The sequence below is a fragment of the Amblyomma americanum genome, chromosome 5, assembly GCF_052857255.1.
Source record: "Amblyomma americanum isolate KBUSLIRL-KWMA chromosome 5, ASM5285725v1, whole genome shotgun sequence".
Lineage (NCBI taxonomy): Eukaryota > Metazoa > Arthropoda > Arachnida > Ixodida > Ixodidae > Amblyomma > Amblyomma americanum.
In genome coordinates this window covers 166086146-166104988 of record NC_135501.1, presented here as the reverse complement: position 1 = coordinate 166104988, position 18843 = coordinate 166086146, and the positions used below count along the sequence as shown (strand labels likewise).

General features: G+C 45.4%; 1 protein-coding gene across 8 annotated transcripts in view; it reads right to left on the bottom strand.

Annotated features, from left to right (window-relative positions):
- spri (Src homology 2 domain-containing protein sprint) overlaps positions 1-18843 on the bottom strand; it is a 42259-nt gene that overhangs the window by 20106 nt on the left and 3310 nt on the right. For 4 of the 8 annotated variants that reach the window (XM_077665717.1, XM_077665716.1, XM_077665715.1 and 1 more), the window contains exons 2-7: positions 17565-17670; positions 16138-16318; positions 12419-12559; positions 7630-7817; positions 5409-5500; positions 1334-2829 (exon numbers count right to left, since the gene is read on the bottom strand). In XM_077665717.1, coding sequence (XP_077521843.1) covers positions 1334-2829; positions 5409-5500; positions 7630-7817; positions 12419-12559; positions 16138-16318; positions 17565-17647 — 2181 coding nt within the window. In that variant the 5' untranslated portion in view covers positions 17648-17670. The remainder of the gene's footprint in view (positions 1-1333; positions 2830-5408; positions 5501-7629; positions 7818-12418; positions 12560-16137; positions 16319-17564; positions 17671-18843) is intronic. The other 4 variants (XM_077665721.1, XM_077665719.1, XM_077665718.1 and 1 more) reach the window with 1 other exon arrangement.

Below are 18843 nucleotides of genomic sequence, written 5' to 3'. Positions count from 1 at the left end.
CAAACATTTTTCTGCCTAAATAGTATATTCAGGCCTCAAAAAAGACAATATTGATATATGCCATAGTAGACGAAGAAGTAGCACATGCATTAGTAGAGGCAGAAGTTGACTGCCCCTCGCTCGCGCGCTCGGACCACTTTGAGAGTAAAACCAGTCAAAAAACGGGACACAGCGAAGAGACGAGGCACACACACGACGACTGGACTAGCAACTGTGCTTGTTAGAAGAAAACAGACTCCCAGGAAAAGAGGCAAAGTTTGCGCAGCTTAGTTAACAGCAATCTACATCAAAAGATAAGCTGTAATCTAACGCCGTTGCGAAAGGAAGCTAAGTTCCTTCTGCATGAGGTAGATAGAAGGACTGCTGATACAATCTTCTCCTTGAATACTAATGAAGAACGCTTCGAGGATTTCGCGCTCAACTTTTCCCTTGCCTCTGCCGACAATACTAACATTGGAAAATAGCGGGTAGCAACCGCATTCCCGGCAATGTCGAGGCAAGTTAGCGCCGTCAGTAGGGGACAGAGAGTTGTGGTGTTCCCTTAGTCTGTCATTAGTACATCGGCCTGTTTGCCCAATGTACACTTTTTCGCAGGTCAACGGAATTTTGTAAACAACACCTGTGGCACAGTTGACGTAGCGGTTTTCATGTTGCGTCGAACAAACCGGCCGATAAGTCCTGCCACGTGCAACACGTGAGCACAGGCGTGAAAGTTTGCAGGGAGCTGAAAACACAACATTGACGCCCTGCTTTACTGGTTTTACTCCTGAACATGTACCAACTGACCCAGATTTCAACACTACCACTATGAGACCGCCGCAGTTTTTCGGCTCTACTTCGGTGGTTCTCCTCCGCGTTGTATGCTACAGTTTGGTGGAGGTGCTGAATATGCTTCCTGACCTACACATTCCGTCCCATTACATTTCCAGTGTAAAATACCGGCAGTTAAGTTTTTACACGAATGCACAAAATTTTTTCACAAAGTGTCACAATGGCTAAAATAAGTATGAACACCCGAGAGATCGTAGAATGAACTTCTGTGGTGAAGGTGCACATTAATCACGAATTGAGGAAAAAAACGATGTTATTACTGGTGGCCAGATATGTTTGCACAAAAATGGCAAACAACGCGCTACCTAGCTCACAGTTTTGCAAAATATCATTTACTGTGTTCACAACATCGCATAAAAAACCATCTTATTTGCAACATGAAGATCCAAACTTTGGCTGAAGCAAAGATATGACCGATATGTACAGCACACTCTCAGAAAAAGCTGAGTGTTTGCTTTGTACATAACTGAATAAAAAGTGCCCTAAAGGGTTAAGCACTAACCTTGTTTTCTGGAGCGTTTGGAGAAGAGTCGACCAACCGGAGGAGCCGTTCCCATCGCAGGCTGTCCCAGGGTTCACAGAACTCCGTCAGTGCGTCTTCTTCACCGTGGCTCTGCTTGCTCCCGACATCGGTGACAGCACTCTCAGCCACTGACATGGTGTCAAGGTTATCGTACCGCGATGCCCTCAACACGTTGCCTTCTGTCAACGGTTGGGCTGGAGGCACCCTCAGGTCTGGCACAGAGAGACCAATGATCTCTTCCACTGTTGGCAGGTTGCCCTCCAGTCCATCAGAATCATCCACGTCGCCAGTTGGAAACTTTGGGTCTCCAGCAGCACTGCCATTTTCCTCATCATCGCTCGACACAAGCCACTTCCACGATGGGTCCACTGACCACGACCGGCCGCACCGACTTGGCGGCCCATCATCTGAGCTGCCGTGCAACACGGGAGCTGACACAGCCATCAAATGGTCCGAACTGCAGGAATTCGTCTCGTCAAATGTGGTTGTCAGGTCCGAAGAATGTAGGCTGCTGCTTCGCAATGAGTGCATGTTCGGTTCTGAATGTCGAAGCAAGGGCCGTTCCTGCGGGGCTGCTGATGATGACAGCTCATCAATCTGCAAAGGTTCAACTGCAGATGACACCACCAAAAACAGGGAGTCGACTGGCTCACTGTAGAAAGGGCTGGAAAACTGGCCTGGCTTGACCGCATCGCCGGCCATGCCAGGCATGGAGCGGGACAGGTTCCGTGCCTGCCCGGTCATGTCCAGGCCCTCGGGCAAGGAGCCGCCATGAACTTCCGTCTGCGTAGACTGACACACGAGTCCTTCCGGCTTGAAAGTGGACATCACCGGAGCTGGACTGTCAGACCCACATCCGTTTGTAGTGCCCCATATGTCCTCATAGTCGCTGATTTTGTCAGCAAGGCTGCTGTAGTAAGTTTCAGGTGAGGTCTCTGGGTGTTTTTGCCGCCGGCGTGGCGATGGTTTCATGAGGCACCGAGGTTTTTCCTCGTCCTCGGATTGAGCTGGCTTGTTCTTGTTGGCTGCGGCTTTACTTGCTGTAGTTTTGCCTGCTGCGGTTTTGCTAGGTGCAGTCTTCGTAGGTGCATTCTTCCTAGGCGCAGCCTGCGTAGGCGCCGCCTTGCTAGGCGCCGTCTGAAGAGACTCCGTGGCAACGTAAAATGCTGACCTGCCAGCCACTTCGGACACAACGATGTCTTCACTCTTCACGCAGGTAGAGGGAGAGGAAGGGTCCGCAACCTGCTTCGCTGGCTCACCCACATCAGCTGTGGAATTTTGCAGCGGAAGGAAGCTTGGCCTAACAGCAGCCACTGGAGTCACGACTGCAGGGCTGACTGACGTAGCCTGCTTAAAGCTTGAAACTGGGACGTTGGCATTGTGGTCTGGGTTGGAAGATGCCCGAGAGGAAGCACATGATGTGTTGGAGCTCAGGCTCGATGGGGCAGACTTGAGTAGACTTGACACCCATAGATCTGAAAGCACACAAAGAAAAACCACAACCTACATTAACAACAGTTCTGATGCTAGAAAGATTTAGGTACTTTTAGTTCCGAAAACCTTGCTTCCGCAAAAATTCAATCAAATTAAATCAGCGTGGCACTGCATTCCGTGAGGAAATAAAAATTCATCTCATATAGATTTTGATCGCTTCAGCGCAGTTAGTAGCAAGAATTGTTTAATCTGTCTTTCAAGAGTGGTGTATCACCTGCTATTGAACCCTGACATGATTACAGCCCTTTTTATCTGAGTCTGTACGTTTGATTTTCTGCTATGCATGTTCACAACGCCTTTCGATGTTGCAAACCAATACGTCCCCTCTTATGTAATGCCTTTGGGCCTTCAAGGAAACAATAAATGAAATGAAATGAAGCCTTGCTTCAACCAATTTAATCTCCCCGATAAAGCTGCAACAGCAGATGAGGGCAGCTATCACTGGAAGGATGGAGCGTTCTAACGATACTGCAACTCATGTACAACAGTGAACAAACAAAAAATATGCATCATTATTTGGATAATTTAACATTGTGTAAATTAGAAGTTTGGGCTAGTTGGTCAGCTGATAAGTCATGAGTCAAGTGCTCGTCCTGTGACCCTCTCATGTTCTTGTTTCTCTTGCACTAAGCCCCACTCCAAATCGACAATGTGTTTCAGTCTTTACTGAATTAGATACATTAACATCTCGCATAATCCTGACAGATCAAAGCATGCAACGGTTGACAAAAATTAACCAAAAAGCATATCAAAAGGCAAAAAGGCCCTTTACAAGCCGAAAAATGAAAAAGCAATGGAAACTAAGTGTGGCATACTGCACTCAAAGCACACCACTAAGACAGTAAGTAGGAAAGACATGCACTTGATGCGTAGCTGACCGAGAGCTGTCATGTGCGGCAGCAAACTTAAGACCAAGTTGCAACACATACAACAGAAACCACTAACAAAGGACAATTGCTGCAAAATGTCTGCAATACATGCTAAACAGTGACGTTAATGGTGCCATGCTTAAATATATTATGCTAGGCTATAGCACAATCGATTCCCTCATGCATTCTGTAAAAGTCGGTCCCAAATGGCAGACACTGCTTTTCATGCATTCAATAAAAGCATAATATAAGCAAATTTGTAGTACGTTTTCTACTGGGAAAGAGAGTGTTTGTTTGGTTTTCGCTACAAAAAAGCTAACCATGAGAACACAGCAATAAACTTGGCCTGGCTTCAAAACAAGTAAGCCATGTGAGAACTGAAGACTGCACTCCTGTCAGGCGGCCCACGTGAAGTGCACTTTGAGCGATTGTTACTTGGCACTGATGACAATCAAAATTAGACAAGCAAGAACTATAAGTGACATTAGCCACAGAACGCACTTGGCCTAAAATGAGTAAACTAAACGCAGTTTCCTCAGAGCCAGAACACTTGACTTGGCCTATGCGTGCAGCCTCAATACCAATGTTTATTTTATGCATTTAAAAATTACAATTCTCGACAATAAAATATGTATTGCTGGATTTTACTGCTATTATGTGCTTATGAAGTTAACGACATTTTAAATGTAAGCAGCACATTCTGCCATTTTACTTGCACAGGCATTGAACATGCTTCCTCCTTGTTTTTTTTTTTCCTTTATAGGTTTGATTTGGTTTATGGAGTTGAACGTCTCAAGGCGACTCAGGCTATGAGGGATGCCATAGTGGAGGGCTCCTGATAATTTCGGCCATTTGTGGTTCTTTAACATGCACTGACATCGCACACTACATGGGTCTCTAACACTTCGCCTCCATTGAAACGCGACCGCTGAGGCCGAGGTGGAACCCACGTCTCGGTGAGCCACCGCGGCAGCTTAAATTTTATATTTTATCATGTTGATGAAGTTACATTAAATACTTTGATTTAAAGAAAGAAACAGGGCTCCTAAATGTTCCCTGGCTATAGGATAAATATACAGTTCAAAAATTTCTGCGTACTGAATTTTTTTAATAAGGACTTGCTTTTACCTGCACATAATGATACAAGATCCAAGTGATGCTTTGTTTTGCTACAAAGCATCGAGCCTTCAAAGTAACACTGAGCTTGTGTGCATGAATGACATATCATATCGTAAATTCCAATCACAGATTCAGGGCACTTCCAAAACAATTTATCCTGCTCTTTCCGGAGCAAGGCAGTTTGAATGGCAGATAGGATTGCAGGACGCTTGTTCCAATGGAAGATTGGGGGCAGTCATTGAGGCAAGATCGGTCTGCGGAGCAGTCCGGACTAGTCTGCCGAAATTGGCAGGTTCAACTGGCAGTCTGTGCAACGTAGCTAAGCTTCTTTCTGGCACTTCACTGTCTCTTATTCCACAGCAGACGACATGCAGAGGAGAGCGCAAGGAATGATGGGTACTGTTTCCATCAGCAGCGTGCGAGTGCCCCTGCCGTGCTCTGGTCAGAGTACACATGTTCGGGGTGAGTGCTGCCCTCTGCCGGATTCATGCGCTCTGTCGCAGAGCGGGCACATAGACTCGGATCTGCGGTTGGAATTCACTGCTAGCATATGGTGAACAGTGCACGCTTACCTTGTCCCAGGAGAGAAAATGCAGAGAGTTCCTGCCGTGTCGACGCCTTTAGCAGAACCGTGGGTAGGCACAGCTGCACGGGCAACTCGTCACTGCAAAAATGAAAATGTTAGCAGAATATTTGTTTTTCTGGGGCAGTCGTAACATGTCTGCGACGAAACTAAAAGATCCGCTTTGGGCCTTCCTTGCACCTAATCTGCCAGAATTTACTGCAAACGAATCCTGCAACAAGGAAGAATGCCTCCATTGTTACCACCGAGATACAGTTATCACTGGCACTCCAGCATCACGTGAAACCATGAAAACCCGGGGAGTTTTCTTCCGTTGTTGTCAGACCTATCTATTACCGTGAAGGAGCTACCAATCTAACACCATTCTGAGTGTGGTGACAGCTGCTCAGGAAAGAGAGTAGAAAGCTTAGGATTAATACCCCAACATACAGTCCAAGGTCCTGAGAGTGTCCTGTGAAACATCCAAACTACTTTGCCACCCCAGTTTTGACACAAGGTTCCTTTTGAATGAGAGGCCAAACATCCTGGCAACCCCTCTCCGCCTCACTTTTTAGCACAATAGAGTTAAAGGTCCCGTGTCACAGAAATATCAGCGCCATTGACCATAAGCAAAAAAATTCATGAAAAATCCTCTGACAACCAACCTAGGTGGCAGGTGGCCCATCTAGGTCACGTGACCTTGTGATGTTACCACAACCCGCCCACTGTATTGCGAGCGAACTGCCCACTGTGACAGGTGGCAGTTAAATTAGTAATTGGTTGCGAGGGGTTGGCATTGCTCCGGAAGAGCAACCTGGGTCTTGCAAGCCCCACTGGCGGCAGCACCTGCCATCGCAGGGCAGTTGCGCATCGCTTAACCGCTGCACCACTGAGCCAGGAGTGGTATGAGGACTCCCAGTGGTCTAGGAATGTAAAGTAGGGAATGAGCAATTCACCCCTTAATGCTATTGCATCACAGCCTCAAGGAGCTTAGAGCGCCACTGAATGTGCTTTAGAATTCGACAAGCTTAGGGGTGTTTAATCCGTGAAACTTGCAGGTAAAAAATTTGAAGTCTTTTTATGCTAGCATCTGAAATGGTGACATAATCGCTGAATGAAGTCGCGTAGGCGTTCAGTCTTCTCCACAGTGCACAGCAACAGGCAGGGGCTGCATTGATGAAGTGACACAAGGCAGTACTAAGTTTACAGTGAAGAAACAGCTGCTTGAAGGAATAAAACCAATGCCACCGAAGATAAAGCGCATGAAGTAAAGTTTGCCAGCGTCGGACGACGCACGGCAACATATGTGGGTGAATGCAGTAGAAATTTGGAATTTCGGGAACAATGACATTATCATGAGTTTGTCCACATTTCTCAGACACAGCGAGAAGAAGCTTGAACTTAGTTGCTGTTTTAATCAGCGATTATGCCACCATTCTAAACGTTAACGCAAAACTGCTTGGCATGCTTCACCTAGAAGCTTCATATATTCGAACTGTTCAAATCTCTCGAATGCTTAAAAAACTATTTCATCTGCCCTTTCGGTGTCTCCTCTAAGTTTTATTCCCTGTTTGCTTGACTCGATGAAATAGACGACTTTAGTAGCTGGCTTCACACAAATGCACACATCTTAGTGCCTTTAAACTGATCCCTGTCCTGAATACACTAATGGAACAAATATATTAATGTCGGCCCAACAAACAGCCAAAAACAATGTCTCAGCCTGCCCTCCCTGGGTGTACTCCAGTAATTAGGTGATGGCCCCATGCTAACAAAAAAAAAAATAAACTCCATGCAAGAAACAATGCAAAGACCCATTGCAAGCTGTATGTACACCACCATTCTGTTGCGTTATCTTCTCTGTTACTTTCTTGAATGTTTTTCCTTGATTGGAGAAAAACGCTGCAATTTATGATTCTCCGTGAAAAAAAAATCGGCCGTAATGCAAGCGAACGCCCTACCAGTGTCTAGTGAATGAAACTAAAATTAATTTTGCTAATTCCTTGGTAATATATTTATTTTGCTTTTCAGTCTCGCGTTACTGTATTTTTTCTTTCCATACAACTTTTACCATCGGATTTTTCTCTGCGTCAAGTTTTCATTTCAATGCGGCCCAATCATATGCAAAACCTGTGTGCTTGCAATTACAACATATTGCTTCCCCTCTGTGCAATGGCCACACGCAGGCATCTTCAGGGTACATAACTGAAGGAAGAAAACACGGGGCATACCAGCACTGGCAGTAGTGGCAGACCAGCACGGGTATGGAGGCGAAGTGATTCTCGGAGCCCTCCAGGCAGTGCTTGGCGTCAGGCGTGGCTTCGATGAGGTAGTGCTCAATGTAGGGCCCCACATCGACCGGAAGACGGACGGACAGGGCCAGGGTGCCCTTCTTGCTTGACTGGCGCACAATGAAGTTCTGGAAACAAAACAGGAGACCCAAATTGAAAGAGCACTGAATTGAATTGCAGTTCACAGAGTCTACATTACACATTTAAGTTGCAGGGCCACCGCGGTGGCTGAGTGGTTATGGCGCTCGGCTGCTGGCCCGAAAGACGCGGGTTCGATCCCGGCCGCGGCGGTCGAATTTCGATGGAGGCGAAATTCTAGAGGCCCGTGTACTGTGCGATGTCAGTGCACGGTAAAGAACCCCAGGTGGTCGAAATTTCCGGAGCCCTTCACTACGGCGTCCCTCATAGCCTGAGTCGCTTTGGGACGTTAAAACCCTATAAACCAAACCATAAACATTTAAGTTGCACACTGTGCCATAGGAATTTTCAGTCATGCTCCATGGCTTCCGTTAATGTTTAACATTAATGCTTAATACACTGAAATTTAGCAGTAGCAGCCGTAGTTTGGTTTGGGTGACTGAGTGGATTCCAAGGGAAAGAAGATGCAGCCACGGATTGCAGAGGGTCACAGGTGGGCACATGAGAAAATTTGCTCTCCACTGAAGGGGCAACAATCAATAGGAGACGGAAAAAAGGACAGTGTGCAAAACGACAGCAGAATACAATGATGACACACATTAAAGAAGAGTTAATGAACGATTGACATAAGTGGTGAACCTAAGCCATAATTTTTCTTTCCAACTATGATGTCACTGTAGATCAAACAACGTATCTTTTGGACCACAAATTTTTAAGAGGAACATGGCAACAAAAACTACTTTGCCCATTTCAGCACAATGTTTATTGAAAACTGATGTATGAATGTAATAAATTGTGCTGATATCAGAACAAAAGCCAGTTCAATGGTACTTTTAAAACTTTTTTTTAAAGTAATGCAAATTAACAATTTAACGAAGTCATCTGAGCTCTAAAAATCTAGTAAGCAAGAATTATAGCAAATTTTTAAGTTAATGTGATCACAAAGATCTATTCTATGCAATAAAGCAGTTTGTTAGTCCTTGTCTCAACAGCTATTCAGGAAAATGAAAAAAACTTAAGTCTGCATTCTCACACGACAGTCACGTCTATTAAAAAACAATAAAGTACTAAAAAACCACAGCAATATAAATAATATTTAATAGTTTTGCTACACTTGCTAATGTCTCCACACCATTTGCAAGAGATGCAACCATATTATTATTATTCATTCAATGATAGCAGAATTGGGTAACACTGACTGCTTTAAACTAGCCATGCGTGAATATTGAATAATTTGGAATATTCGGCCCAATAGTAAAGTATTTGACATTCGATTCAATACGAATGTTTGGTATTCGAAATATCGAAGTATTCGTCTCGAGTGAATAACGTTTCTGGAAATCTTATTATGTGTGGTTCCGGTTCAGCGTACCTCCTCCTGGATAGCACCGCGGCGCGCGCGCAGCCAGAGCCCCGACTTAGCGCCGCGTGACTGCGCTCCCGCGCATATGCCGGGGCCGGTCTACACATGCTCGCGGCAGCAGACGAACAGGCGGAAGCGCGGCGTCCAGATTTGTATGTGCCAGGTGTCTACGGCCGCACCAGGTGTCTACATCACAGCAGCATTGCGCGATCCGCTACTGTGAACCGCTTCTGCGAGGCACGTGTGCAGAATGCCCTGAGGGGACCAGATGGCACCACGTGTCGGTCATCAGCGTGCGCGCCTGCCGCGCCGACACCAATCAACACATACTCATTGGTACCGTGTCACTGTGTCAGTGGTGCCCGCGGAAAGCGGATCAATGTAGCGGATCGCAAATTGCGCTATGCTGCGATCCGCTATTGTGATCCGCTTCCGCAAGGCACCACTACATACGTGCTGATTGGTCCCGACGCGGCTGGCGCGCACGCAGCTGATGCTGACGGGAACGTGGCACCATCTGGAGCCCCCATGGCACTCTGCGCACATGCAGTGGTGTCTTGCGGAAGCGGATCACTGTAGCGGATCCCGCTATGCTATAACTCTCTAGTATCGAAGAGAGGTTTAGCATAGCGCAATACACTTCAGCGCAGTCCGCTGCCAGTGCACATGCGCTGATTGGTTCTGACGGGGCAGGCGTGCAAACAGCTGGCCAGCGCTTGGCGCCTTGTGGCGTCCTCGGGGTGATCTGCGCATGCGCAATGGCACCCTGCGAAAGTTGGTTGCGCTATGCTAAATCTCTCTAATCGCAGGACATCCGGCTCCCTTGACTTCCGCGGAACGGGTCTGAGATGAGTGCAACTGCCGCAGCCACTCTTCTCAGCGTGAAATTCGATAAACAAACGCGCGAGAACAAAGGGGAGCTAGCACGGCACACATGGTGATGGGAGCCCTTTTCCGCCGACTGACGCAGGGTGGTGCTGGGTGCGCGGTGCGTACGGTCAGCAGGTGTCAAGGGGTCACCGCCTAAAATCAACAGCTGCGCAACGACGCAGTCGCAATTAAGAGCAGCAGATGGAGACCACCACATGTAGACCTCGCACTCCACGGATACCTTGGCACCTCACGTATGTCGGCTCCCCCAATTTCCGATGGCCATTTTTGCAGAAACTCGACACACGTCTAATAAGTGTGGCAAAGCTTCCATGCATTCTTTTTTTCATGTAGTGGCCTTGAGTGTTGAAAAAATACATGATTTCGAAAATGCTTATTGTACCACTCAGCCTTTGTGTTCCAGAAGTATTCAAAGATATTCGAAGAAACTTACTATTCGCTTTGAACCAAAAAAAAAATAGTATTCACACATGCTTACTTTAAAAATATGTTTCTAGCACAGTGATGCCACACTGCTATTGTCGTGCTTTTCGTACCAGTAAACTGTTGCATTGTGTGTGTACTCAGAGACTTCGCTGCAACGCCTCATAACTGCCCAGATTAACTCAGAAGGATCAAGAGAAACCACTGATACAGAAGTAAAATTTTTTGATGAATCTGGCCTTTCCAACTGCTATATCCACCACTTAATGTTGAAATTTTAAGCTTTGCAAACCATCGAGGGTTTTTGTTTTCAATACTGTTTGCTGCAAGAAAATACCCCTGTCACACGGCACTCCATGAAGGCTTTTCCACTAAAGGGGCCCCTTTTTATCAAAACAGCTAAACCTCACGTAGCTACACGGTTCAGCGAAAAGGTTTAACAGTCAATCAGCTTTAGCAACCATTGCCGAGCACAAAATGGCTAAAGTGACAGTCTTAATACCAAAGTGAGTATTTTATTCATTCATCGAGTTAACAAATTTATTTTATTCTACTCTCTCCATAAAAAAAAAAAAAACTACTGAAAGCTTATTTCATCAGCAACAGCAGATTTTATGACTGGCTTGGCCACCATGGGCACTCTGCATTGCTGCAACAATGTGTCTGTCTTGAGATCTGAGCATGAAATATAGACACCCACGCAAACAGCAAGACCAGACATAACTTTATAAAATTTGTAAGATTCTTTCAAACAGTGTTAGCGGCTTAAGATATTTTTCCTTTGCTTTTACTTTTGTGCGCTGGATGGCGCTGCAATCGCAGGTTCTCAAAGTCTGCTCCTTTGGGCTCCAAAGGCCTCCGCCCCCCAAGGCTCTCAGGCGCAAAGGCACAACACCTGTGCCGTGTACCTGCACACCACGCACCTTTGAACCTAGGACCTGATTCTCAAAGGTCTTTGCAGTGTCCATGTGACAAGGGTCTCACAGGCATAGTGCAATTCTCCCTATCACTGTTTCCTAAAATAACAATGGCATTGTACTTCCATTCCCACCATTGGGCTGAAACTAGAAAACTAGGAAGTGGGCAATTGCTAAAGCGCCATTCATTCAGATAACCCATGACAATAATAGCCTTGCCAATAATGCCAGCAGCCACATTGCTGGGTGTTTTTTTAATGCGCAAATTGTATGCCTACATCCTTTAACAGCATGCCAGGTACAGGTAATCTAATAGTTCCTTTTCTAGCCAAAATTCACTTTTGTGAATTATATACTGAGTTGCAACTGCAGTTTGTAAGTTACAGTGGCCCAACCTACGAGCATTGGTGAACACTGCCCAGTAAATATAAAGCATAAAGTTCAACATAAACCATACTATTCCACCGTGAACTGTTCGCCCCGAGAGTTACATAAACAGTGCATAGAAGAAACAAGAACACATTAGACAAGCACAAACAAACACAGGTACCAATAATGCAGTTCCCTGCGCTTGCCAAAGGCTGCTGTAGCCACTTGTATAAGCTGCTATTTCTTCTTTGCACAATTTGCGAACCCCAGGATCAAAGCCTTACACCACGTGTCAAAATTAGTGGGCCGAACCAATTTTATCACAGCATTCTTTCAATGAACACAAATCCTGTCAGTTCCAACACAAAACCTTTGGGTGGCTGCTGGCATCAGACACTTATAAAACACATCTTGCAAGCACTTTGAACGCTGTATTTACAATAAAAACTTCAGGTGACTACTTCACGAAGGCTTACACAGACTACCTACATGCTTTACGAAAGGCAAATGCTATAGTGGAACCGGAAAAAAAAGTAAAATCAAGAGCCCTGGCCTGTGTCACTGTGTGTAACGGGACGAAGACAGAGGTAAAGGTATGGCATTTGAACACCACTCCGCAGCCACTCACCCCAACTTCTTTGCCTTGCAAGTAGTGCACGGCACCTGTGCGGCCAACGTCTGGCAGGAACCAGATACTGCTTGTTCGAATGAGCCGTTCCAGGAGGGTCATCGAGCAATGCACATCATCCGTGCTGCTGGTTGAGGACCCCTGAAGAATTTCACCGCATTCTTCAGACAGAGCACAAACTGACTGCACAAATTTTTGCTCTGAAAAGCTTGAACTCGATGCAAGTGTTGTTTCAACTATAAAGCACCTAATTCTCATGGAGGTGACTGATGTCTGCCTTGTGCAAAGCAAAATACAAATTGCGTCATAATGTGATAAGGTGATATGTGTTCACTTAGTTCAAAATGCCAATTGCTTCACAACATGGGAAACTGGGTTTGCACTTATTGTTTATCCATCCAAGCATGCAGCTAATTTTGTAATCAAGATTGGTATTAGCATTTCCAGGCACCATCACAAGATGCCACCACAGCCTGTATTTTTGCCTAAAAAACTGCTTCCTTCAACAAAAAAGAAACGGGGACCGAGGAAGGATAACAACGCGGTGCTTTTTTATAAACTGGTTTCAAACTGGGTAGGCAGAGCAACAAGTGTTTGCACCCTTTATAACACAGGCATTGCACCTTTCTTGAAAGAACAACCGCTAAACGCAAAAGGTAGATAGACACAGTCAACAGTGGAGTGATGACTTCGATGAGGGGTATTTACAACATTGGCCACACATTTTTCTTCAGGAACCTAAAAATCGAATTGTTCAGTATCACCATGGCAGTAAGATGGCTACTGCTGCATTTGGCAATGGTAGCAAACATGGGAAATGATCATTTAGCACTTACAATCACGACGCAGAATAGTAAATGGTGGCATTCTGCTCTCTATGATATTAGGACCAGGAAATTCATGTCCACCTGAGACACAACTTCTGGACTTGACATTAGCTTAACATTAATTTAACTCTAGGCATTTAACTTTTGGTACTACTAAAAGCCAGCTCTTTTTGCGCTTAGAGTTAAGAAGCCCATACTTCTTGTCCAGTTCACTTAAAGCTTCTCGACTAGTCACACCAAAATACATCGTAACAGGACTTCTTGCCCATGTGAAAGTTCCGCAAGTGTTAACACTTTCTGGTCAGGTGCACTTTCCCCAGCGACTATTCCACCGGTCAGCATTCTTTCAGGCCCTCTAGACCGTCGGAAAGAAAAGGAGTGCCATGCGCCATGATTCGATTATAAGCACTTATTCAAACCATTTTTTTTTTCCAGCTTCGCTATAGCTTCAGCGGAACTTCTTTAGAGTGTGGTACCTCTTGAGGCACTCTCCTGTGTGGAGGTCTGGCTTCCTCTCGCACGTCTTGGAAAAAATACCGCCTCCCTATTGCCACTTTTATCGTTCTGTCACTGCACGTAATGGTTGTCTGCGGAGGCACATAGTTGTATTTCGTTACAAACGTCATCATCGCTTTCTATAAGTTCATTAGACAACATCCCATACAACACACGCCTGCTGAAATGGAAGCCATGGTGCCATGTTTGGCGCCAATTCTGGCCTTTAAAACCACGTGATTAAAAAACACCTTTGCCTTAGCATAGTGCTGCTATGCTCGGAAGGAAAGACAAATAGCGAATTTATAGGCTAAAATAGTTTAAGAATTTATAGGCTACAATGATACAATGGGTACAAGCTTCAGCTGGCCTGGTGCTCGGCTTAGTCAGGGTGAAATGCTTGAGAAATCGGTCTTTGACCCCACCTTGAGCAAAACGAAAAATACCTTGTGCCATGGCGCTCTTTGGCCGAAGATGCCCTTGCGCCATAAAAATTCACTCTCATAAATTCCAACCAGATCACGTTAAATTTTTCTACAAAAAACATTAAGCAAAATGCTGTGAATGGCCCCGCCCAACAACTGACCGGGCGCGCACTTTTCCACTGTTGGGCGATGCCCGACAGAGGACTGGAAACGGTTAAGGCTGCCCGCCGAGAAGTTCATTGTAATTAAGAAGTGTTTGCAGACTGGCAAGTGCAAGGCGGAAGGGTGTTAGCAGCATGAAGGAAGAAGGTATGTTATCGGATGATAAAAAGCAGAAGAACACTCCATGCTCCCCTCACACAAAATGTGTGAAAACAGGGATATGATCATGCCCTTGCAATAAATGCAAGCAAGCTAAAATCTGAGCCATGAATTTCAAATGCTTATAAATCTACTTGCACTACGCAAACCCATCTCATGGACTACTTTGCGAAGTGTAAAAGTTAGCCTAGCACTATTAGTTGGGCAGCAGCAGCAAATATTGTGTGTCGCATCGACACAAACAGCAAGGTGCAGCCAAGCTAATGTTTTGGGCAAAGAATGCTCAGGCAGAGCTGTGGAGACGCATGTGTGAGGTTATAAAATTGTCTGACTGAAGCAAGTGCACAGCTGAAAGTTGGGCTTGCTGGTAGAGATGCACAGAAAAACACTTAGCACTTTCTGCATTCCATGCCTGTTGCATTATAGGTTCCACCATGATGACTGGAATTGAACAGTACTAATAGCTATATGCCTATATGGTGAAAGAGGAGATGAGCTAAGCATCAGTATCGTAGTCAGAAAGGTACCGTTGGTCCTAAGAACCCCAAAATGCTATTCAGATGTGCATTGATGCTTACACAACACTGTGCATGCTGTTGTGTATTAGTACTAGGTAGTAAAGGACTGTATAATACACTCAGAGATATGCGTTTCCTCAGAACAATGTACTTAAAATCGACGACCGGAGCAAGCTAAGAATGTGAGAACAAATTTTAGCGCCAAGACATGCTAGAATTCCGCAGCAAATTGTGTCCACTATGATTATACTTATTAATGTTACTGTTATTAAAAACCTGAACACTTCATATATGTCTTACTGGTTGCCTGACATACAATGAGTGCCCTGATACAACAAAAAAATTGCCGCAGAAGCTAGAACACTCCAAGGCCATAGTAGATGACAGCAGACACAAGCTTTAGTCTAAGCAATACTACAAATGAAGAACTGGCTATAGAAGTCAGCTGCCAGCTGCTTTATGCAGAATGAAACGCCAAAAGCAACTAACACACTTTGCTCGGCCACATAATGCAGCTTTCATCACGTTTATATGCAGAAAAACTCACACCAGGAATAGGCAACATCATGTAAGGTTAAACCTACAAATGACAACGTTCTGTAATACCAGACTGATGCTATGGAAGATTTCTACATCGAGATACTGATCGAACGCCATAATTCACCATATCATACTGCTACTATCCTTCAGCATTAAGAAATAGAAAGTGAGCGGCTCTGCCTATATTCAATGCACCTTATGCAGGAACAGCACAGGAAGAAACAAAATGTGAAACTAAGTGAGAACGGGACAGTGCCCGTCTCATTTCCGCTCCTCTTGTCACTGCTCTTGAGCACGCTGTTAAACAAGGTCAGCTCCTAACTTGCCCCGTTTGCCTTTTACCACATAATATACCCATGAAATCGGCAAGCAGACATGCCCACCTGCAGGAGGAGTGCAACCTGTACACTGTACCAACAGTTGGCAGGAAAGCCTGGGGCAAGACCAACCACGTTTCCGGTTGGCAGGTTCAAGGAGAGGTGCTTGGTAGGGCAGGCAAGCAGCATGCAGCGATTCCCCACAGAGTGCATGCTTCAGTCACGGGGGGAAGGGGATGCGGAGGTGGAGGGGGGACGAAGGAGTGAGCCCAATACCTGAGCAGGCTTGGAGAAGGAGGAGAGAGGAGTGCCAGCGGCACAGTGAGAGGCATACGTGCCACCTGCCCGCACCACAGGGGCGCGCGGTGGTATAGGCGGTGGTGACGTCTCCCTACCCTCCGTTGGTCTGGGCTCCCAGGGGGCTCCTCGTACAGCGGGACCACAGCCTCCGGCGACTCTGCGCAAGCCATGGTCGCAGAGCAGCATGTGTCAGTGGGTGCATTTCGGATACGCTCCAATTTGTCCTGGCAATGCACAGAGTCTACATTGCAACCTAAGTAGATGGACAAGCCCCTTAAGCATGCAGGCCAAAGCAAAGCAGTGACTGTGGCAATAATCAAAGCCCTAGTTTCATAACAACTTCAGAAACTGTGTAGGGACACGAAAGGTGTAGACAGACCAAATTTCTCTTAGTACTTTTTTTCTTTGAAATGCTGCGTAAGACGTTCCTTCAAGCGTTCCTTCAAGCAACAATTAAGTTCATGCTTAAAAAACTGTAAGCAAATCTTATGAGGCCTTTCTTGTCAAAGTTGAGCTTCGTCCTGCAATAATGATGATTTCTGAATAATAGTTGTAACCACAAAGATGATTCCAACATCATTATAGAGCCTGCATTAGAGCAGACTATGCAATCCGTCTATAAAAAAAAATGAAGGCACCGTCGCACAGTTGCCATCTGAGCTACCACTTGACCCACTGAGGAGTAAACAAGCAAAGAGAAACTATTATAGTTCCTGCGTCACAGATGCACCAAGGCTGAATCTGGTGTCCTATAGACCTTTTCCTTTTGTAAACAACGCGAGGTCAAAGGGGCATGGCCCAATGGTCAAAATCTCCCACTTTCACTTCTGAACCGGTTTCGCATGTGTCGATCATTACCTCACTGCCTTTCTTCTCCCAATTGGAAATGCCTCGGTAAGTGTCCCACCTGCGGTACCCCGCACCTACTGAGTATTTTTGCTTTAGGCTTCTTAGCTGTCGATAGAACGCTTCTCAAAATTTCTTGCGATATCAACAAGATATTGGCTTGGGACTGATCAAACTCATGTCCTACGCCAGGCAAGCACATTGCATTCTGTGCATAGAATATTGTCCGGCAGCAGATGTAGAACAGAAAACAGCTCTTATCAGCAGCAGCGGGTGTGTTGTTAGCAGACAATATCACTTCTCCAAGCTGTCCCTTTGGCTGACGCGACAGCAGAACCCTTCTAACATGCATAAGAAAGTACCTACACACGTCTGTCTGAAGCAAGTTGTTATTGTAAAAAAAAAAAATGTTCCTAAGCTTCATTTTATGTGACAGTGAATTCCAAAAGGCCGTACTAAAAAACTACCAAATTCTTAAGTTGGAATGTACTCCAAATTTAGCTGCTCACATCTGTTGCACCATGTGCTGTTTGCACATTCAATGCTGACCATAGTACCTGTGAACACTGGTGTCATGGGAGAGACCATGCTGGCTTGTGCAGATAGACGACACTGCTTCAGAGAGCCGGCCCTGCAGCATCACCTTTGGTGCACATCCACAAGCTGTAAAATGGGTGGGCACATGCATAGCTATGAAGCGCTTGCACACAACTTTTCAAGAGGATCACAACGGCGCGATGTGTGAAGGGACAATGAGCTGTCAGAAGCAGCCTTAAAAAGTATCGTTACAAAAAAAGAAGAGTAGAATGCAGTGAGCATAAAAGCACAAGTTGTTTCAGCCAATTCATTCTTACAAGGTTGTTGAACCTGTTTAACAGAGGGAAATAAATAACAGCACAAACATGAACACATGAAGAGACACAGGGTGAGTGACATGAGGAGAAGAAAGAATGAACAAGTGACATGAACAAACAAAGACGAAAGGCATCCACATTAGTCATCCTGTGTACCACTAATGCTTCTCTCTCACTACTCTTCATTTTTTTTTCTTCTCGCGAAAGCCAGGCACAAAGCAGCCCAACAACAATTGTTGTTTAACCACACTTATCCGATAAATTTAATCCTTACCAGACAATTCCCGGGCCAAAGGGTATTTAGTCACAAGAATAAAAAAAGAAACAGGTGTCCCAAGCAAAATAATCATGCTCCTCTCTTGCCAATGCGCCTTCCTCTTGGCGCTTGACAATTCCCAAATACACATATAAATTTTGCAAACGTTCCCTAAGATGAGAAACTATGTAAAAGCTCTCCACCTATCCCACTAAAATCAGGCAGCATATTCTGGCCAGCAAACTACGGCCAGGATAATACAATAATCACACTAGTTTCATTGTAGTCTTTTGAATTCGCCACTGTTTTCTACACGCTCAAGCAACGCTGCACCCCGCATTTCACTATAATTTCATTGTTGGCTCAAGCCCAGATACAGGCGGTGCACGGTGTCATTTGAGCCATTGACGAATAGTAGGAAAAACAAAAATGAAACTGAAAAAGCATCGTTATATTTACTGGCCCTGGGCCCAAATTCTTGAAATTATCAGCACGTCAGAACGATCTGCAAACAGATGGTGCCTTGGCTATCAAACACTGGGCTATCGTGGCTCCTGCAGGTAAAAGCCAGTCACCAACTGCTTTTGCGCAAACACAGTCTTGAAAATTCAGTTACCGATTTTCAAGCAGAAGCTGTCTAGTTAAAGAGAGACAAATAACAGGCTGCAGTTGTCTATTTGTGCCTTTCTTGTTCAATGAGTATCGACTCAAAGCAGCCATGGTTTT